Source organism: Schistocerca cancellata, chromosome 3 (genome assembly GCF_023864275.1).
Source record: "Schistocerca cancellata isolate TAMUIC-IGC-003103 chromosome 3, iqSchCanc2.1, whole genome shotgun sequence".
Lineage (NCBI taxonomy): Eukaryota > Metazoa > Arthropoda > Insecta > Orthoptera > Acrididae > Schistocerca > Schistocerca cancellata.
This window is the reverse complement of record NC_064628.1, coordinates 532626392-532649491: the sequence shown is the minus strand read 5'-3', so window position 1 is coordinate 532649491 and position 23100 is coordinate 532626392. Positions and strand designations below refer to the sequence as shown.

The 23100-nt window shown below is 47.5% G+C and overlaps 1 protein-coding gene across 1 annotated transcript in view; it reads left to right on the top strand.

The window, feature by feature from the left end:
• The window catches only part of LOC126175366 (uncharacterized), a 557388-nt gene that overhangs the window by 388168 nt on the left and 146120 nt on the right, over positions 1 to 23100 (top strand). Inside the window, exon 3 of the mRNA XM_049922132.1 lies at positions 10258 to 10473. Within this exon, the coding sequence (XP_049778089.1) occupies positions 10258 to 10473 (216 nt within the window). The remainder of the gene's footprint in view (positions 1 to 10257; positions 10474 to 23100) is intronic.

Sequence of the window (23100 nt, the reverse complement as noted above, 5' to 3'; positions counted from 1 at the left end):
ATCTGAACAATATGAACTGAAGCCGTGTCTTTTTCACATCTGAAATAAGGACATCCGTGATACAGCATTAAACGAAATAAGCTAAAAGTTAAGTGTTTTAGCCGCAGACAGTAGTGGAGGAAATTAGAAAAAAGAAACGCATCGCTGACACTACTTCCGAGAAAGCCACGCCTTCGGGACCTCAAAGAGAAATGCTGCTGCTACTGACGATTATAATGTACAATCCATTAAAGTAAGTCCTGGCATAGGACGACAGTTATAATGTGCAATGTATTCAAAAGCAGAATAAAGGATATAATATTTGCTTGTCTTGTCTGACACCGAGCGAGGTGGCGCAGTGGTAAGACACTGGACTCGCATTCGGAAGGACGACGGTTCAATCCCGCGTCCGGCCATCCTGATTTAGGTTTTCCGTGATTTCCCTAAATCACTCCAGGCAGATGCCGGGATGGTTCCTATGAAAGGGCACGGCCGGCTTCCTTCCCCATCCTTCCCTAATCCGATGAGACCGATGACCACGCTGTCTGGTCTCCTTCCCCAAACCAACCAACCAACCAACCATCTTGTCTGACGACTTACAGCAAATAGGCATATAACTCTAGTTATAAGTCACAGTAAAATAGAGGTGGTTCCACAAAGAACGGCGTGATTTCAAAACTCCATATTCATTGATAAAAACATACTACAAACTTGAGATAAATTTCAAAATACTCTCTAAATCTTGAGTTTTTAGCTGTGCTATTACAAATGCTCTGTGTTTCCATCACCTACAGCACGAACAGCATCTACGCAATAGCTAAATTCGTCATAAACTTCACACTTAATATCTGCTGTTAAGGAAGTTATGTCGGCTGTTATTCTGTTTTTCACTTCGTCTACGACAAAAGATAAAGGTGAGATGAACAGTTTCCTCCAAACATTCTCACAAGAAAAAATCGCGTGTGGTCATGCCTGGCGGTTTGGAGACCAAGAATGCAAGGAATTGTCCCTGGGTCCCGCGCACCCTATCCAGCTTTGACTTAACTTCAAATGTTGCAGTATTTGCTTTTTCCACAACTTCGGGACCACTCCTGTGACTTCACTTATCAAAAGGACGGAGCTCCACCACACTGGCACAACAACATGTGTCAGTTTATCAATGGCACAGTGCGTCACCGCTGGACAGGGCGCACGGGACCCCGAGACAGTGCCCGCCATTCTTGGTCTCCAAGATTGGAAGACATGACACGATGCGATTTTTTTTCTTGTAGGGATGTGCGAAGGAGTGCGTGTTCGTCTACTTCTTACTTCGTGACATAGAAAAAGTGAAGAACAGAATAACAGCCAGCATAACTTCTGTGAAAGCAAATGCAGTGTTCAAAACTATGACGAATTTACCTATCGTCTACTACAGTGCTGTTCGTGCTGCTGTTGGTCGCACAGAGCATTTGCAATAGCATAGCTAAAACTTCAGATTTTGCGAGTATTTTGGGAGTTTTTAGTTTGTTTTCATCAGTAAATAAGAAGTTTTGAAATCGGATCATTCTTTTTCAAACACCCTCTATACTGGAATGAGATTTTCAAGCTGCAGCGGAGTGTGCGCTGATATGAAACTCCCTGGCAGATTAAAACTTTGTGCCGGACCGAGACTCGAACTCGGGACCTTTGCCTTTCGCGGGCAAGTGCTCTACCATCTGAGCTACCCAAGCTACCCAGCGTTCGCAGAAGAGCTTCTGTGAAGTTTGGAAGGTAGGAGACGAGATACTGGCAGAAGTAAAGCTGTGAGGACGGGGCGTGAATCGTGCTTGGGTAGCTCAGATGGTAGAGCACTTGCCCGCGAAAGGCAAAGGTCTCGAGTTCGAGTCTCGGTCCGGCACACAGTTTTAATGTGCCAGGAAGTTTCACCCTCTATACTGTTTGAAATAAATCACGAAGTTGCAGGTTCTAAAATTTGCCAAAAGGAAATGAGTGTCTCATTAAATTGCCTTGTCAGAAAGATAAACACGTACATATTACAATACTTTCACTGCTTATTATTAAGCTCATATAATTCAAAATAATTTTATGGTTGACGGTTTTAGGCTCCGCTCTAAATGACAAAATAATATTTTTCAAAAAATTTATAAGAAATACAGCTCATTTATCGTAAGATGATACACGTACCTCAAGATGTCGGTCTTCCAACTTACAACAGCAGAATAGCAAATGCAAAATGGCCACGTAATATAATATAATATAATATAATACAATATAATATAACGTTTCTCGTAATGCAGCGAGTGAAAGAGAAAATTGGTTCAAATGGCTCTGAGCGCTATGAGTCTTAACATCTGAGGTCATCAGTCCCCTAGACTTAGAACTACTTAAGCCTAACTAACCTAACGACATCACACACAGCCATGCTCGGGGCAGGATTCGAACCTGCGACCGTAGCGGTCGCGCGGTTACAGACTGAAGCGCCTAGAACCGCTCGGCCACAACGGCCGGCAGTGAAAGAGAAGGGAGACTAAGTTTGACATCGTGCGTGCATAGGTCCCCGAGATTTTACGATACTGACAGCAAAGATCACTAACACCACAAATCACAAATTCTAGACGCGATATATTACGGTATGTTTGAGTATAAAAAGTACCATTTTTCGAAGGACGATTTTCTGCACACACTCTTGATATGATGGATAAGCTTGCCTCATACACACAATAAATTTGGGTTCTGAATACACACAGTCGATTATTTACAGTGGAAAATAGCAGTTAGTTTCCAGTTAACAAAAGCTTTTTATTGCGTTCAATGGTACATGCTCCAAAAGAGGTTTTCCTTTTTTCTTTCTATTTTTCTTAAAAAAAATGGAAGTCCCCTGCTCTCTCCCAACTGCTCATCCCATTGTCTTTGTACGTAAAGGTCCTTTCCTTCGTCTCGTGTTGTTTACTGCTACTGCACATTATGGAGTGACTGCAGAGGAAGCAAGAGTGCAAATTTAACTTCAGCACATAACGCCATGATAGCGTGCTTCCCGTATGTGCAGTACTAATGAGCTCTTTGTGATGCGTCTAACCGCACAACTTCTCTCGTTCGCTGTAGCGCGTGCTTTGATGCCCGGTTTAACAAACCTGTAAATCACATTTGACTCCGTAGCACGACTTTCGCTGTTTAACATCTGGTCGTCAGGGACAAATTCGTTAAATGTTAAGAGTGCGAGCGCAACGTCAATGAAAGTTGACGGCGATAACCGAAGTTTCCCTAGCGAACAGCAAAAGATACAATTTGGTTGACAACAGTAATAGTGGTGACCTCAGACCATTTGCAGATGTGTGGTTATTTAACATTAAAATCTGAAAAAAATGGCAACTTGCTTTAAATGCTCTGAAATGTAAAATTGTGGCTTATTCGTTGAGGTTTAGTGTGTTACGGACATACTTATATACATATAATTCTGCCCATAATCTTCGTGAATTTGGTTGCTGTCATAAAATGGCTCTAAGCACTATGGCTTTTAACATCTGAGGTCATCAGTCCCCAAGAACTTAGAACTACTTAAACCTAACTAACCTAAGGACATCACAAACATCCATGCCCGAGGCAGGATTCGAACCTGCGACCGTAGCGGTCGAGCGGTTCCAGACTGTAGCGCCTAGAACCGCTCGGCCAATCCGGCCGGCCGCTGTCATACATCATGTGTGTAGGAATATGTGTTGTTACCATCCACATATGTTCTTGCAATTATTCATTATGTGTGGATATGTCTGATGTCATTCTGGACAGGTAATTTTTGTTGCAGCGTCTGGCTATATTAGTCCTGTTGGTGTTTCTTTATTTATGAAGCTTTTTATACGTTGATATATTTTAGGTGTACTTGGTAATGACTTAAATGTAAGAACTGTTGAGTACTGCGAAATAAATATTTATTATCAAAGTAACAACGAAAACGGAAGTGGTCTGTCTACACGGTTGACTGAGGATGTGAGAAAACTGAGTAACAAAAATAATGTAATACTGAGATGCAAAATGCCTTCAAATGCAGCCGTGACATTAGGATCCTACATACTAAACAGTGATATAAAGTATTGTGAGCTGTCAATGACAGTTACTGTTGAAATAGGAGTCCGGAATGGCGGGAAGATCTAGTGAAACACATACAGAGGCTCGACATTTGGAATAGGTACTCGCAGTTGACTGTCAACAAAAACAAATGTAACGATTTGCGCACGAACTAACGATTTGCGCACGAACAGGCGGAAAGACTAACTATTGTAGGAGTACGTCACAGGCAATCATTCATTGGAAACAGTCGCAATGTAAAATATTGCCCGTGTCACTGCTAACACGCGGTTCATAACAGTTCGTGTTGACACGTCAGGACTCGCAAGTCCTCTTACTTGTGCTGTGGTAGCTGCACGAACTGCCACTACTGCCGTTACAATACGAAGATGATGATGGGCGTCTGTGCTGCGCGGACCTCAAGAACCTTGACTATGGCTGTGAGAATGTTCAAGTGATCACTGGTATCAGCGTCGTCGCACAACAGACGCAACACGTCCAACTTGCGTGGCAGGTTTCCGGAAGATCCATCCTGCCACTCTGAAGGCCACAATGTGACCCCTTTCAAACTTGTTCAGTTGGCTGTAGGAAGCACGATTACGGTCTCCATGGCAAGACTGCCTGTTTGCTTCAGATGTCTGCACCACACTGAGCTTTGTGGCTGCGTCCATTCCCTATTATAGTCTCAGATGGTGCTCTGGTAGTTATGCCACTAAGCTGTCTGTTGGAGCATGGCGTTCATCTACATCTACATGTCTACTCAGCAATTCACATTTAAGTGCGTGGCAGAGGGGTCATCGAACCACAATCATACTATCTCTCTACCATTCCACCCCGAACAGCGCGCGGGAAAAACGAACATCTAAACGTTTCTGTTCGAGCTCTGATTTCTCTTATTTTATTTTGATGATCATTCCTATCTACGTAGGTTGGTCTCAACAAAATATTTTCGCATTCGGAAGAGAAAGTTGGTGACTGAAATTTCGTAAGTAGATCTCGCCGCGACGAAAAACGTCTTTGCTTTAATTACTTCCATCCCAGCTCGCGTATCATATCTGCCACACTCTCTCCCCTATTACGTGATAATACAAAACGAGCTGCCCTTTTTTTGCACCCTTTCGATGTCCTCCGTCAATCCCACCTGGTAAGGATCGCACACCGCGCAGCAATATTGTAACAGAGGACGAACGAGTGTAGTGCAAGCCGTCTCTTTAGTAGACTTGTTGCATCTTCTAAGTGTCCTGCCAATGAAACGCAACTTTTGGCTCGCCTTCCCCACAATATTATCTATGTGGTCTTTCCAACTAAGTTGTTCGTAATTTTAACACCCAGGTACTTAGTTGAATTGACAGCCTTGAGAATTGTACTATTTATCGAGTAATCGAATTCCAACGGATTTCTTTTGGAACTCATGTGGATCACCTCACACTTTTCGTTATTTAGCGTCAACTGCCACCTGCCACACCATACAGCAATCTTTTCTAAATCGCTTTGCAACTGATACTGGTCTTCGGATAACCTTACTAGACGGTAAATTACAGCATCATCTGCGAACAACCTAAGAGAACTGCTCAGATTGTCACACAGGTCATTTATATAGATCAGGAACAGCCGAGGTCCCAGGACACTTCCCTGGGGAACACCTGATATCACTTCAGTTTTACTCGATGATTTGCCGTCTATTACTACGAACTGCGACCTTCCTGACAGAAAATCACGAATCCAGTCGCACAACTGAGACGATACCCCATAGGGGTACCTTTGTCAGTAAATCTACTATCCTCCAGGTGGAATATTCCGTCATAGGATCAAAATTGACGTCTTTCCAGGTGTACTATCTTTTTTTCGGCAGTATGTTTTTCCCCCCATCTCTCTTTCCTCCATTACCTGGCCGTTGTAGTCTATGGGCGGCGTCAATATTCTTAATTTTGGATCAGCATCGCCCATGCCTTTGCGGCCTTATTCAGATTGTTGGCACCATTCCACTATGGCTGGACGCGGCGGTGGATTTGGTCCATACACCACCAGAATTTCACGGTGAATCTTCATGCCGTTTTGTCCACAAACACCGTTGGCATCGTTATGTCCCGCATACTTAAACATTTTGTAACATGTTTCCAGCTGCTGCTTCATTTCAGCCCTCTGTGAGGCACCTGCAACAAATGTCGGAGCACACAATCCCTGCAGGAAACCCAACACATGCACTTCATTAATGCTCTCTGAAGTCTCTATGTAGCTTACTAATTTGTGTGCCGCGCCCGCGTTTAATTTCGCGTAATTCCCGCAGGTTTGGGATCCCTCTGGCCACAAGAGCGCTACTGTCTCCAGTAGAGGGCAGGTCGGAGGAGAGGTAGTTAACGTGAAGTGGAGTGTGTGACGTGGGCGGCGAGGAGCGCAAGCGAGGTGGCGTCTGCCGTCGCTCGTTGGCAAGAGTGGTGCCTTTGCTCACTGCGGATTTGGTGAGGCGGAGTGTTGGTCGCAGCCGTGAACGTTGCTCTTTGAAGGCTACTTCGGCAGGACGCACAGTATTCGGCGTGTCCTCTGCTACTGAAGCTGCAAGCAGTTTGTGTCCATCGTGGCGCCGGGTTGGAGTCCGGTCTGAACTTCGCAATACTGGACGCGGTGGCGTCTGCTGGATGATGGCCGTATGTTTCCGACTACGAGTAACCTTCGTTACATCTTTCACTCGGCTCTCTCTAAGCCAGCGTTTGTGAACGGGCGCTGGATTTTGCGAGGAATCACGGTGAGCATCCGATTAGTGCGCACGTCGCTTGGTGTCGCGTTGTGGCTATTTGGGCTCCTTATCCTGCTTGCCAATTATTAGGTATATGAATGTGTTACTTACGAAGATGTTACCTGGTACTACTTGAGTTCAATTCTGTCAGTGTGTGTGGGCGTGTGGCTGTCACTATTTCACACTGATTTTAGAATCTAAGGGAATATAATGCAGATTTAATTCTTCTGATTTACGAATTACACTTCATAGTCAGAGAAAATTGTTGAATCTAGCTACCTTATTTCTGAGTCATGTCTACAGTTACCTGTTGCCTAGCTCGAGCTGTTTACAAAATTGTTTGCATCTACAAAAAAAGAATTAAAGAATAATTTCTGAATTTGTAGTATGTTTAATTTCTACTAAATCATTAACGAGTTGTGTCCGTATTACAGGATAGGTGATAATATCTCTCGTTAACTGTCATCTAGTTACAGATCACTGTGTCCCATCACTGGAAGTTGTAATAAAAGTTTCTAGTACTGTGGTAGCGACAAGTGGCGTCCTATGTTGGTAGAGGAGGAACAATTGCTGCTACTATCGTTGCCTCTGCCACCGTCTCTATCATCATAAATTTGAACCACATTTGCCAGTCATTCTGGGTACTTCGAAGGCAAGGCGTTTTGATAATTACTTGCAGTAGCCGATGATTGAGATTTGTGACATAATCGTTTCATCAGATGTTTTGCTGTTTGTAATGTGAATGTATTTTTTTTTAATTCATTTAATATTCTTTACTAAAATGAATTGATTTTATACTGTTGCAGTTTTGAGGTTATTGAAATTTATTCTTTTCCGTTAATGATATTTTTGGACTTTTGCTTTTAAAAATAAATTTATTAGTGTTTTTAGAAACGTTAATAAATTGATTATGGCTCAGGACCTTTCCACCAGGGATCGAACAGCACAGTAACCCTGGGTACGGTGTGGGGCGGCGGTGGGGTGCGTGGACTGCTGTGGCCTGTTGTGGGGTTGTGGACCACTGAGGGCTATCGCGAGACGAAGCGTCACCGTCGTTTCTACATCCCCAGTTTAATACACAATACACAATGGCAGGCAGGTCGATCGGTCATAGATGCTACTCGTCTAAAGCCAGGTCAGGATTCTAGTAAATAGTGAACCTTAAATACTCCGGTTCAAGCTCTTAATTGAAAAATTAATCTAAAATGATATTTTCATGGGTTAACTGTCACAAACTTTACCCTGGTGAGCCCTGCGCAACAGGTTCAGCCTATGTGTATATACACTCCTGGAAATGGAAAAAAGAACACATTGACACCGGTGTGTCAGACCCACCATACTTGCTCCGGACACTGCGAGAGGGCTGTACAAGCAATGATCACACGCACGGCACAGCGGACACACCAGGAACCGCGGTGTTGGCCGTCGAATGGCGCTAGCTGCGCAGCATTTGTGCACCGCCGCCGTCAGTGTCAGCCAGTTTGCCGTGGCATACGGAGCTCCATCGCAGTCTTCAACACTGGTAGCATGCCACGGCAGCGTGGACGTGAACCGTATGTGCAGTTGACGGACTTTGAGCGAGGGCGTATAGTGGGCATGCGGGAGGCCGGGTGGACGTACTTCCGAATTGCTCAACACGTGGGGCGTGAGGTCTCCACAGTACATCGATGTTGTCGCCAGTGGTCGGCGGAAGGTGCTCGTGCCCGTCGACCTGGGACCGGACCGCAGCGACGCACGGATGCACGCCAAGACCGTAGGATCCTACGCAGTGCCGTAGGGGACCGCACCGCCACTTCCCAGCAAATTAGGGACACTGTTGCTCCTGGGGTATCGGCGAGGACCATTCGCAACCGTCTCCATGAAGCTGGGCTACGGTCCCGCACACCGTTAGGCCGTCTTCCGCTCACGCCCCAACATCGTGCAGCCCGCCTCCAGTGGTGTCGCGACAGGCGTGAATGGAGGGACGAATGGAGACGTGTCGTCTTCAGCGATGAGAGTCGCTTCTGCCTTGGTGCCAATGATGGTCGTATGCGTGTTTGGCGCCGTGCAGGTGAGCGCCACAATCAGGACTGCATACGACCGAGGCACACAGGGCCAACGCCCGGCATCATGGTGTGGGGAGCGATCTCCTACACTGGTCGTACACCACTGGTGATCGTCGAGGGGACACTGAATAGTGCACGGTACATCCAAACCGTCATCGAACCCATCGTTCTACCATTCCTAGACCGACAAGGGAACTTGCTGTTCCAACAGGACAATGCACGTCCGCATGTATCCCGTGCCACCCAACGTGCTCTAGAAGGTGTAAGTCAACTACCCTGGCCAGCAAGATCTCCGGATCTGTCCCCCATTGAGCATGTTTGGGACTGGATGAAGCGTCGTCTCACGCGGTCTGCACGTCCAGCACGAACGCTGGTCCAACTGAGGCGCCAGGTGGAAATGGCATGGCAAGCCGTTCCACAGAACTACATCCAGCATCTCTACGATCGTCTCCATGGGAGAATAGCAGCCTGCATTGCTGCGAAAGGTGGATATACACTGTACTAGTGCCGACATTGTGCATGCTCTGTTGCCTGTGTCTATGTGCCTGTGGTTCTGTCAGTGTGATCATGTGATGTATCTGACCCCAGGAATGTGTCAATAAAGTTTCCCCTTCCTGGGACAATGAATTCACGGTGTTCTTATTTCAATTTCCAGGAGTGTAGATCATAAATGGACTCAACAGAAAGTTTAAACATAAAAAGTAATAATGGGTTAGTTATCCTCTTTCTACAACACAAGTGCACACGCGGATTAATACGGTTCTTTATTTACATGAACTGGATACATTTACTTTACTTGAATAGAGTCCATGTTTTGTGGTACAAGCTCATCAGTAATATTCCTCTTGCAGACTGATGTAGTGTCAATATCGGCAATCGTGCTATTACAAACTTCAGTTTCTCACTGCTAGTAAAGTACAATTCTGGTTGAGATAAACTAGTCCCGTTATAGTCATTAATCTGGTCGGTATGTACTGCCGTAGCCTGTTATGAACTAAACCCACTCTGTGAGTAGACTGACAGACGTCAAATTGGATGATTGAGTGAGGCCCTCTGTTCAGCGGCGGCTGCCAACTGCATGCTGTCGAGAGGGCGTTGCCAGCGTGTTGCCTGTGGGTCTCTCTCTGGCCTCTCGTGATACAAGCGCTTGATCCAGCGCCTACTAATCGATCTTCGCTCTTTATCTTTGCTGACCGGAGTGCTGGCGACAGCTTACGCCAGCACAGAACCTAAGGCTCTGTTTCTCGCAATGAAACCAAATGGACGACGGCTAAGGTTGTAGCACGTGAGAACGAGATCAAACTATCGTGAAAACATAGTTCAGCTTTTCCAGATACCAGTTCAATCTTGGTAGGCGACATATGCCTAAATTGTAGCACTTCTAATATTTTATTTATTATAGCGTAAAGAGTAAGTTACGATGTTATTTAAACAATGCCACCCTCGCTGTTGTGCCTGCAGGAGGCGCGCTGGACATCCTGCGGCTGCTGAACGTGTCGGGCGGCACGCCTGGGGTGCGCGTGGTGGCGGGCCTCGCCCCCGGCCTGGAGGCGTACCGGCTGCGGCCCGCCTACGGCCGCGTGCGGCTGCCCGCCCCGCAGGCCGTCACCGCCGCCCTCACCGCCCCCACCGGCTTCACGCTCGTCTTCGTCTACCGCCAGCAGCGCAAGTCCCTCGGTAAGAGCCCTCTCCCCTCCTGCACGGCTGCGTTGAGGCTGACGTAGTGACCGTCAGATTGCAGCCCGCGGGCCGCACGCGGCCCGAATCAAGTGTTGATGCGGCCGCGCTCCTCAGCCGCATTTCATAATAATGCTAGCTGTTACCCACTGCTTCGCTTGCATATACCGGTCGTTATGTTACACTGAAGAGCCAAACTGGTACGCCTGCCTAATATCGTGTAAGGTCCCCGCGAGCACGCAGAAGTGCCACTACACGACACTGCATGGACTCGACTGATGCCGGTCGTGGTGGTGTAGCGGTTCTAGGCGCTCAGTCCGGAGCCGCGCGACTGCTACGGTCGCAGGTTCGAATCCTGCCTGGGGCATGGATGTGAGTTATGTCCTGAGGTTAGTTAGGTTTAAGTAGTTCTAAGTTCTAGGGGATTGATGACCATCGATGTTAAGTCCCATAGTGCTCAGAGCCATTTGAACCATTGAACCAACTCGACTGATGTCTGAAGTAGTCCAGGAGGGAACTGTCACCATGAATCGTGCAGGGCTGTTCCTAACTCCGTAATAGTATGAGTGGGTGGAGATCTGTTCTGAACAGCTCTTTGCAAGGAATGCCAGATATCCTCTATAATGTTCATGTCTGGGGAGTTCGGTGGCCAGCGGAAGTGTTTAAACTCAGAGGAGCGTTTCTGGAGCCACTCTGTAGCAATTCTGGACATGTGTGGTGTCGCATCGCTGTCCTGGAATTGCCCAAGTCGGTGGAAATCAGTGGATGCAGGTGATAATCAGAATGCTTACGTACGTGTCACCTTCACAGTCGTATCTAGAGGTATCAGGCGTCTCATATCACTCCAACGTCACACACCCCACACCATTACAGAACCTCCACCAGCTTGAACAGTTCCTTGCTGACATGCAGGGTCCATGGATTCATGACTTTGTCTCCATACCTGTACACGTCCATCCACTATATAAAATTAGAAACGAGAGTCATCAACAGTCCATTGTCGGTGTTCACGAGCTCTGGCGAGGCGTAAAGCTTTGTCTTGTGTAGTCATAAAAGGTACACGAGTGGGCCTTCGGCTCCGAAAGCCGTTATCGATGATGTTTCGTTGAATGGTTCGCAAGCTCACAATTGTGATGGCCCAGCATTTAAATCTCCAGCAATTTTGGAAGGGGTGCACTTCAGTCACCGCCCTGCGAGTCTGGGGGTTATAACAGGCCCAGGGTATTTCTGCCTGTCGTAAGAGGCGACTGAAAGGAGACGCACACGTTTCGGCCTTCGTGTGATGGTCCCCTGTCGGGTTTGACCTACATCTTCCTAAATTTACCCAAAAGAGCGAGCCAGTTGCGGAAGGGCGTCTTGCATGGTGCATCGTGCCCATCGTGCATTGAGATCTTTAGCCCACTTCCTTGTCGTCGTGTTGCACTCCCACTCTTTCTCCATCTCTTCGGCGAGGGCACCTTCCTAGGTGCGTTTTCCACCATGCAATAAACAGTGCCGCTTTCTGCGCCGACGTTGACCATTTGCTTCTTAGCACCTCATATATAGCACGGTAGCCAGTCCGTTGCGGTGGGGCCACCATGTACCCTGTTGGTTGTAGCCCCCTGACAACAGAGGGATCACTCTGCTGATGCCTGCACTTTTAACTCCCCACATATGCCATGAAGTAGACCCCCATCTCCCTGGGGCATAAGGGCTCCCAGCAATGGCCATCCTGCCACGTGGCCCTTCCTGAGGCTGGGTGCACCTGTGGTGAGTGCACCTGGTCGGAGTGGGTGGCATCAGGGTGGTTGACACGCAAGCGTAGTACGTCGTCTCTTGCTGGTGATCCGCCACCAGCAGTCTCTTAGTGGGCAAAGTCCAACTTCAATGATAAGAAATATGACCCCAAATCGTTCCCCTCCCTGGCCACACGATGGGAGGAACACCAGGCTAAGGGTGGCAGTGATGCTTATTTGCCCCGGTACCTTGTGTGTACGAGAGTTGATTGGGAACCTTTCATGTTCCTGAAGCCTCAGTTTTTGTGGAGCATTTGGACAACCAGTTTGGTTGTGGGCTAGTCTTGATAAAAACATCATCATCTGCCCAGTCACGGGAATTACGCACTTGTGACAAGTTGGGGGATGTTTCTGTTACCATCACGCACCATAAGAGCTTAAATACAGCCCAGCGGATTATATTCCACAGGGACCTTCTTTTGTAGTCTGACGACGAGCTGCGTTCCAATTTAGAGCAACGAGGTGTTCATTTCGTCCGGCGCATCAATCAGGGTCCGAGGGATAATCAGGTTCCCATGGGTGTCTTGATCTTGGCCTTCGAGGGTGACAAATTGCCTGAGAAGGTCAAGATGATGGTCTGTTGCTGTGACATCAAGCCATACATCCCTGCCCTGATGCGGTGCTTTAAGTGCTCGAAGTTTGGCCATATGTCTTCCCACTGTACTTCCAGTGTCACATGTCGAGATAGTGGACATCCATCACATCCCAATATTCCATGTGTCCTGCCTCCTGTCTGTGTTAACTGCAGAGAGAATCATTCACCTTGCTTACCAGACTGGAGGATTTTACAGAGAGAGAGGAAAATCATGGGATATAAGACCCTGGACCGACTGACCTACACTGACACTAAGAGGAAATCTGAGCACCTACATCCTTAGACTGTGACCACCTCTAATGTTGCCACAACGAGAACACTGCCCGTATTCCTGTCGCCTCTCAGAACCAGAATGCTACACCTGCGCCCTTGACGGTGGGGGCCACTTCCCTCCCTGCTTCTCCCACACAATCTACTTTGGGAGCAACACCTCCAAGCATCAGGGTATCAGTCCCCACTTCTCAGCCGGAGAAGCATAACTCTTCTTCGGCTTCTCTCACTAGGAAGGGGTCCCTTGGGTCACTCCCTTCCCAGGTTTATGTTAGTGGGAAAGATGACACCTGCCAGTGGCTGAAATGCCCAAAAGCTGGTCATAGGGCTTCACACTCATCCTCAGTCCTGGAGACTGAAGAAGTGAAGTCCTTCCAGCCAGGGAAACCCAAGGAGCAGCGAAAGAAATCCAAAAACAAGGTCCCCAAGACCAAGGGAATTGCGGCGGCACCCACACCACCGCTAACCACAAGCTCTGTGTCTGTGTCTGCAGATGAGGTGGAGATTCTGGCGTCTGCTGAGGACGTAGATCTCGCCGGGCCCTCAGACAAACAGTCAGTGGCAGCAGATGATCCTCAGGCGTAAACTGCCTCTTTGAACGTTCCATGCCTTCCCAGTCTCACGATGACGTCATCCTCCAGTGGAATTGCAACAGCATTTTCCGCTGCCTTTCTGAGCTACAGCAACTGTTAAGGTTTACACCTGCTTTCTGCATTGCTCTCGAGGAAACATAGTTCCCGACAATGAGGACCTTTGCCCTCCACTGTTATAAGGGATACTACAGGAATCATAGCGACTATAATAGTGTCAGGTGGAGTTTGCGTCCATGTCCGAAACTCGGTCTGTAATGAAACAGTGCCCCTTCAAATCCCCTATTGAAGCTGTGGCTGTCAGAATAAGGATGACACAAGAATTAACTGTCTGCAATGTATATCTTCCTCCAGATAGTGCTGTATCCCTGAAGGTATTAACTGCAATGATTGACCAACTCCCTAAACCTTTCTTACTTTTGGGAGATTTTAACGCCCATAACCCCTTGTGGGATGGCACCGTTCTTGCTGGCTGAAGCAGATATGTCGAAACTTTATTGTCTCAGTTCGACGTCTGCCTCTTAAATACTGGGGCTGTCACACATTTCAGTGTGGTACATGGTAGTTACTTGTCCACTGATTTAGCACTGCGCAGCCCAGGACTTCTCCCATCTATCAACAGGAGAGCACATGACGACCTGTGCGGTAGTGACAACTTCCCCATCTGTCACTACCCGGCCGTCAAGCCCATAGACGCTTGTCCAAATAGGCTTTAAACAAGGTGGGCTGGGAGACTTTCACCTCTGCTGTCTCCATCGAATCTCCCCCACACTGTAACATGAATGTGATTGTTGAGCAGATGATTACCACAGACGTTCCTGCGGCAGAAAACGCGATCCCTCGCTCTTTAGGGTGCCCTCGGCGAAAAGCAGTTCCTTGGTGGACGCCGGAAGTCGCTGAAGCAATTAAGGAGCGTCAGCGAGCTCTACAGCTGCATAAGCGGCAGCCCTCCCTGGAGCACCTCACAGCCTTTAAACGGTTCGGCGCCCGCATTCGCCAACTTACAAGACGACGAAAGCAGGAGGCTTGGGACAATGTCTCGACTATTCGGTGCCATTCGTCACCTTCAGAAGTCTGGCCAAAGATCAAACGTGTTTTCGGGTACCAGACCCCATCAGGTCTTTCTGGTGTTAACATAAATATGCTGAAACATATGGTGTGTCAGCAGTTGGGTTGGGTCTTGGAATCACGTGGCCTACTGGCTCCATGTCAGGCCGGCTTCCGCCAGGGTCGCTCTACCACTGATAATCATGTGCCCCTTAAGTCTGCCATCCAAACAGCCTTTTCCAGATGCAGACATCTGGTTTCCGAATTTTTGATTTATGAGAAGCGTGTGACACCACCTGGCGACATCATATCCTTACCACATTATACGAGTAGTGTCTCCGAGGCATGCTCCCGATTTTTATCCAAAATTTCCTGTCGCTTCGTACTTTCCGTGTCGAAGTTCGTGCCTTCCGTAGTTCCCTCCAGATCCAGGAGAATGGAGTCCAGCAGGGCTATGTATTGAGTGTCTCTCTATTTTTAGTAGCCATTAATGGTGTAGCAGCAGCTGTAGGGCCATCCATCTCCCCTTCTCCGTATGCAGACGATTTCTGCATTTCGTAGTGCTCCACCAGTACTGGTGTTGCTGAGCGGCGCCTACAGGGAGCCATGCACAAGGCGCAGTCATGGGCTCTAGCCCACGGTTTCCAGTTTTCGGCTGCAAAAATGGGTGTTATGCTCTTCTGTCGGCGTCGTACGATTCGTTCAGAACCAGAACTTCATCTTAATGACCATCCAATCACTGTAGTGGAGACATATCGATTCTTAGGACTGGTTTCGACGCCCGATTGACTTGGCTGCCTCACCTTCGTCAGCTTACGAGAAAGTGCTGGCAGCACCTCAATGCCCTCTGGTGCCTGAGCAACACCATCTGGGGTCAGGTCGCTCTACGCTGCTGCAGCTCTACAGAGCCCTCGTTCAATCCTGCCTTGACTGTGGGAGTCTGGTTTACGGTTTGGCGGCACCCTCAGCGTTGCATTTACTTGACACAGTGCACCACTGTGGCGTTTGACTAACGACAGGAGCTTCAAGGACGAGTCTGGTGAACAGTGTCCTTGTGGAATCTGGAGTCCCTCCATTGCAGGTTAGGCGTGCACAACTGCTGGCCAGTTCCGTTGCACACATTTATAGATCTCTTGCGCATTCCAATCAGTGTCTCCTTTTCCCAACCATTGCAGCTTATCTCCCGCATCGTTGGCCCAGGTCAGGGCTTCCAATTGCAGTTCGTGTCCAATCCCTTCTTTCCGAACTGGAGTCCTTCCCTTTACCACCTAGATTTGAGGTCCAGTCACGTACACCTCCATGGTGTACATGTAGGCCGCGGCTTCGCCTGGACCTTTGACTGGCCCTAAAGACTCAGTTAACCCTGCGGCTCTCCGCTGCCACTTCCTCTCGATTCTTGACATGTACCGAGGCCACGAAGTGGTTTACACCAATGGCTCGATGGGTGATAAACAAGTCGGCTTTGTGAATGTCCATGGAGGACATATTGAACAGCATTCCTTCCTATGGCTGCAGTGTTTTCACTGCCGAACTGGTGGCTATGATGATGTTGTTTGGTTTGTGGGGCGCTCAACTGCGTGGTTATCAGCGCCCGTACAATTTCCCAATCTTTGCTCAGTCCAATTTCGCCACTTTCCTGGATGATGATGAAATGATGAGGACAACACAAACACCCAGTCATCTCGAGGCAGGTGAAAATCCCCGAACTGGTGGCTATATCTCGTGCTCTTCAGCACACCTGAACTTGCCATGGGGAGTCGTTTCTTCTGTGTACTGAATCCTTGAGCAGCCTACAAACTATCGACCGGTGCTACCATCGTTATCCTTTCGTAGCGACCATCCAAGGGTCCATCTGTGCCCTGGAATGGTCCAGTCGTTAATTGGTGTTTGTCTGGACCTGGACCCCAGGTCACCTTAGAAACTCAGGCAACAAACTCGCCAACAGTCTGGCCGAACAGGCTATACAGAAACTGCTTATGGAGATCAGCTTCTCTGCAACTGACCTGTGTTCAGTACTACGCTGGAAGGTTTTGCGGCTTTGGGAGACGAAATGGCATAACCTAAGCATGCACAACAAACCGCCAAAAAGAAAAAGCAGGTGCAGGTGCAGGGTTTGTACCCTTATCGCCAGCTTGGTAGCATTGAACCTACGCTCCCTCAGTTAAAAAATAATTAACGTTATGGATGTAATTAGTATGCATAAAATGTCATCATGGATATTCTCAGAAACTAGGGACCGACTCATGAGAAGCCACTAGCAAAGTACTTAAGACAAGTCCCTCTAGAACATAACATATACTCCCTGCAGGGTCTTGTCACTCTTTGGTGGGTTCGTGCTTGGTTACCATGGGACCCCAGCCTTCGCAGCACTTTTTTCCCTTCCATGCTGCATGTCTATCCTCTTGATATTCCTTTTCCCCTCCCTTGGGGAAGATGTCTGGGGTATTATTGGGAATGTTCTGCATTCTGTTGCTGACCTATGAAAAGCCTCAACGTCCTTTTTGGCTCCGTTTTCCTTTCTTTGTTTCCCTTTACCTCTCGTTCCTCCACGCGTTTGAGGATCCTTCTCCTTTCTCCATGTGCGCTCCTTAAGGCCGGCCCATGCGTAAAAGGTGAATGGGTAACGCGTAATTCCCAGCCCCATGTCGACAGCTAGGGTCTAGGGAGTGATTGCCTGAGCTGTAACCTTCCCAAATTGCCCATTGGTCCCTCTGTCAGGTTTTCGGGAGGTGTGACCTGAGGTGCGAGCAATCACCTAAGGCGGGTGTACCCCCTTGTGTAGGGGGCCCCCAGTTGGAAGGAACGCGACATCGGAGATGCTGGCAATCATGGGGGATTTCTTCACGATGCGCCACTCGTCCTCTTCAGCGACGTTGACGAAATGTAAATGTAATGAGGCTACTGATTCGAAGACTCTTCCCGCTGTACTGCGGTTCCTTCTGGTATCACTCTTGAGAGTTGCTTTCCATTGGAACATTCTAAACGGGGTACTAGCATTAATAGGCAGCCCAGATGGCTGACTAGTGGGATATCATGTAGAACAAAGCGGGAATTAAATCAAAATGTTAGAAGTAGTCACAATCAAGCTACAGTAGCCCATTACAAACAGCATTGTAAGGTGCTTAAAACTGTTATTAGGAAGGCAAAGAGTATGTGGTATGCAAATAGAATACCTAATTCACAAGATAAAATTAAAACCATATGGACAGTTGTGAAGGAAGTGTCTGGTCAGCAGCGCATTAAAAATATTTCTGACACTGGTAAATCAGTTTTATGTACAGTATTTAACAATTATTTTCTGAGCATTGCTGGTGAATTAAATAAAAATTTAGTTTCTACAGGAAATCATAAAATTTTCTTGGCAAATGCCTTTCCGAGATTGATGTCTGAAATAATACTCTGTGATACGGACAAGAGGGAGATTGAGTCAATAATTAAATCACTGAAGAGTAATGACTCTCATGGTTATGATGGAGTGTCTAGGAGAATATTGAAGTACTGTACTGCACACGTTAGCCCTGTATTTAGCCATATTTGTAATTTTTCCTTTAGGAATGGTCAGTTTGGCGCAAATGGCTCTGAGCACTATGGGACTTAACATCTATGGTCATCAGTCCCCTAGAACTTAGAACTACTTAAACCTAACTAACCTAAGGACAGCACACAACACCCAGTCATCACGAGGCAGAGAAAATCCCTGACCCCGCCGGGAATCGAACCCGGGAACCCGGGCATGGGAAATGGTCAGTTTCCTGAGCGATTAAAGTACTCAGTAGGATAATGTAGATATACTTAGACCTATTTCTATGCCATCAGCGTTTGCAAAAGTTATTGAAAACGCTATGAATGTAAGGATAATTGATGATTGTATATCACACGATTTGCTATCAAATGTACAGTTCGGCTTTAGAAGTCGTTTAACAACTGAAAATGCTATATTCTCTTCTCTCTGTGAGGTACTGGATGGATTAAAAAAAAGGTTTCGAGCGCTTGGAATATTTTTTTTATTTAACTAAGGCATTTGATTGTGTTACTCACAAAATATTGCTCCAGAAGTGGGACCATTACAGAATATGGGGAGTAGCTCACAATTGGTTCACCTCTTACTTTAATAACAGACAGAAAAAGGTCATTATTCGCAATGTTGAGAATGGCTGTAATATGGGGTCTGAGTGGGCTACTGTCAAGTGGGGGGTGTCCCAGGGATCAGTGTTGGGGCCATCCCTGTTCCTTGTTTATATAAATGATATACCCTATAGTATTACGGGTAACTCTACAATATTTCTGTTTGCTGATGGCACTAGCTTGGTAGTAAAGGATGTTGAGTGCAACATTGGTTCAGTTTCAAATAGTGCAGTACATGAACTCAGTTCATGGCTTGTAGAAAATACAGTAACGCTAAATCACAGTAAGACTCAGCTTTTACAGTTTCTAACACACAATTCAACAAAACCTGACTTTTTAATTTCACAGAATGGGCATATGATTAGTGAAACTCAACAGTTCAAATTTTAGGTGTTCAGATAGATAGTAAGCTGTCGTGGAAAGCCCACGTTCAGGATCTTGTTCAAAGGCTTAATACTGCTATTTTTACCATTCGAACGGTATCAGAAGTGAGTGATCGTTCGACACGAAAATTGGTCTACTTTGCTCGTTTTCATTCGCTATTGTCGTATGGTGGTATATTTTGGGGTAACTCTTCCCATTCTAAAAGGATCTTTTTGGCTCAGAAACGGGCGGTTTGGGCAGTGAGTGGTGTTCGTTCACGAACCTCTTGTCGACCTCTGTTCACGAGTCTGAGTATTTTGACATTGGCCTCTCAATACGTATATTCCTTATTGTCGTTTCTTGTTACCATTATTAGTTTATTCCCAAGAATAAGCAGCTTTCACTGCGTTAATACTCGGCAGAAATCAAACCTTTATTTGGATCGGACTTCCTTAACTCTTGTGCAAAAAGGTGTACAGTATTCTGCTGCATCCATTTACAATAAGCTGCCGCTCGAATTCAAAAATCTTGGCAATAATCCACGCGCTGTCAAATCGAAACTGAAGAGTTTCCGCATGGATCACTCCTATTCTGTCAAGGAGCTCCTTGAAAAATTAAGCTGATTTTTATTGTACTGCTGATAGTGTTTACTTAAACTTATGGACTGACTTTTTTAAGGTTCGCCGGCCGGAGTGGCCGAGCGGTTCTAGGCGCTACAGTCTGGAACCGCGCGACCGCTACGGCCGCAGGTTCGAATCCGGCCTCGGGCATGGATGTGTCTGATGTCCTTAGGTTAGTTAGGTTTAATTACTTCTAAGTTCTAGGGGACTGATGACCTCAGAAGTTAAGTCCCATAGTGCTCAGAGCCATTTCAACTATTTTTTTAAGGTTCATGAACATTTTTTTGTCTGTTATTACGTTTATGTTGTAATTTCATGTACTGACACGTCCCATGACCATGGAGATTTGCTCTACGGAAGTTGGCGAGTAAATAAAAAATAAATAAATAACGTACTGAAGATGGTCAGTCGTTCGCCACGGTCAAATCGTCATCATTCAGAAAGGTGTTGATACAATTGCTGGCCCTGTGAAATCCTGCTCTCGTTTGTGGAGTGGCACCTTGCTTTTGGAGACGGCTTCTGATGCTCAAGCACAACTACTACTTGCTGCCTCGCTTCTCCACGGCTGCCCTGTCGAAGCACATAGAGCTTTGACTTCTTCCCATAGTGTAATTTACTCGAGGTTGCACGATGGGCTAACCGAGGCTGTCATTGCCATTCATCGTGTAATGAATAAGGTCAATTCCTCCTTGGTGCCCACCTGCACTCTTTTCCTCACCTTTGATAGGGTGGTACCGGTGTCCAAAGCAGGCTATGAAATCATCATAGTCCGGCCATACATTGCAGATCCATTCTTCTGTTACCAGTGTCATGGGTTCAGTCACACTAGAACGTCTTGTCAACACCCAGCCAAAAGAGTAACCTGTGACAGGGATGCACACAAGGGCGAATGTTCACCTCTTTCTCCCCGCTGTATTAGTTGCAAAGGCGGCCATGCCAACTCCTCCACGGATTTTCACATGTATCTAGATGAGCAAGCTGTTTAAGAGATTCGGGTGAAGGAAAAAGTGCCTTACCCAATAGCTCGCAAGTTACTGGCTAGCTGCAAACCCTGTGTTCTCCCATATGGCACTAACAGTTCAATCCTTGTTATCCCTCGCTCCATGAAGGACATGGCTACACAAACATGCGACCTCAAATTTGGCTCTGAGGTTGTTATGTCACCCCGTGTCAAGGTAGTATCACCATCCCCCCCGTCCCGCTGTGCAACAAACTGTCAAACTCTCGCCTAAAGGGGCGGAGCTACCCACTACACAACTGGCAGGCAGGAAAGGCCAGAAGGAGTACTCCCATGAAGACTTCCTCCGTCTCTCCAGCCAAACACCACTCAAGTCGTCCTCTACCCAGAAGGGCTCGAAAAAGTCCGCTAAAGACAAACGGTCTTCCCCTTCACCAACTCGAAGATCCTGCTCGACGGTGTCTTCACGTGGCTGCTTAGCCCGGCCAGCCTCTGTCTCGCCGGTGCGCACCACCAACCGTTTTGTAGCGTTGGACTCCACCGACTGCCCGCACAAACACGCTCCCGCTTCTGTGCCCTGTAGTATTGACCCTCCACTGGCTTTCCCTCGGCGGAAACTGAGCCGACGCTCCTACATTTCTTCCTACTCACGACTCCCTCAAATGGAACGTTCGCGGCCTTCAGTCCCACAAAGAGGATTTGCGGTTGTCTCTCTCATCACAGCATCCCCTTGTACATTGCCTTCAGGAAGCGAAATTGCGTCCTCAAGACCGCTTTGAACTTCCACATTACTTACCGATTCATTTTTACCTTCCACCTGAGGTCGGCATCCCATCTCATGGGGGCGTCATGCTGCTTATATGGGTGGGCCTTCATAATCAAGTCACCTCTCTGACTGCCCATCTTCAAGCTGTTGCCGTTCGCCTCTTTCTTCCCCACCTGATTTTCTCCCCCTGTACCATTTATGTATCTACATCCTTCGATATCACCAGAGCAGACTTCCTTCAGCTTATTGGGCAGCTACCTCCACTGATTTTGCTTCTCGGTGACTTTAATGCACATCATCCCTTTGGGGTTCTGCCAGGACCTGCCAGAGGGGTACCTTCCTGGCTGACATTCTTAACCAACTCAACCTCTTCTGCCGTAACACTGGTGCACCCACTTTCCTTTCTGACTCCGTGCACATATATTCCCATTTGGATCTATCCTTTTTCACTGCCCAGCTTGCTCATTGTCTTGAGTGGTCCATTCTTTCTGACGCCTACTCGAGCGACCATTTCCCGTGTGCTCTCCTTATGCTGACTCCTATCCCATCCAAATGCATGCCCAAATGGCAGCTTACTCAGGCTGACTGGCAGCCTTACTTCTCCCTGGCGACCTTCGCAGAACAAGATTTGCTCAGTTGTGGTGGACAGGTGGACAATCTCACAAACGTTATCCTTACTGCTTCAGAACGTTCCATTCCTCACACTTCCTCTTTACTACGTCGCGTCCTACCCCTGGGGGACTGAGGCATGCCGCTACGCAATTCGCTCACGGAGACGTGCGCTCTGCGGTTTTAACCGCCACCCTACAATGGAAAACTGCATTAATTATAAACAGACGGGTGCAAAGTATCGTAGAGTTCTTCAGGATAGTAAAAGAGCTAGCTGGATTTCGTTCACTAATTCTTTTAACAGTAGCGACACCTTCCTCTGTTGTGTAGGCGAACCTCCGACGGCTCTCTGGAACCCAGATCCATTCCCCCATTTCCGGCCTCACAGTAGGTACCGCTGTCATCGTGGACCCTGTTGCTATCTCCAACACCTTGGGCCGCCATTTCGCGGAAGTTTACAGCTCTTCCCACTATCAGCCTGCCTTTATCCATTGGAAACGAGCGGAGGAGGCTTGCGAAATACCCTTCCCTTCTCCGAATCATGAGTACTACACTGCCTCCTTCACTGTGAGGGAGCTAGATCATGCTGTCAGTTCATCTCGGTTCTCTGCCCCAGGGCCAGACGCTATCAACATTCAGATGTTGCAGCACCTCTCTCTTGGGGGCAAGCACTTTCTGGGCTGAGGGAACATTTCCTGGACGCTGCCGTGAAGCCGCGGTCATACACATACCTAAGCCGGGTAAGAACAAAAATATTCCTTCTAGCTACCACCCCATCTCTCTTACCAGCTGCGTTTGAAAGGTGATGGAACGTATAATTCATGCCCAGCTGGTGTGGTGGCTGGAATCTCGCCATTTACTCACGAATGCACAGTGTGGATTTAGAGCTCGGCCTTCTGCAGTTGACTA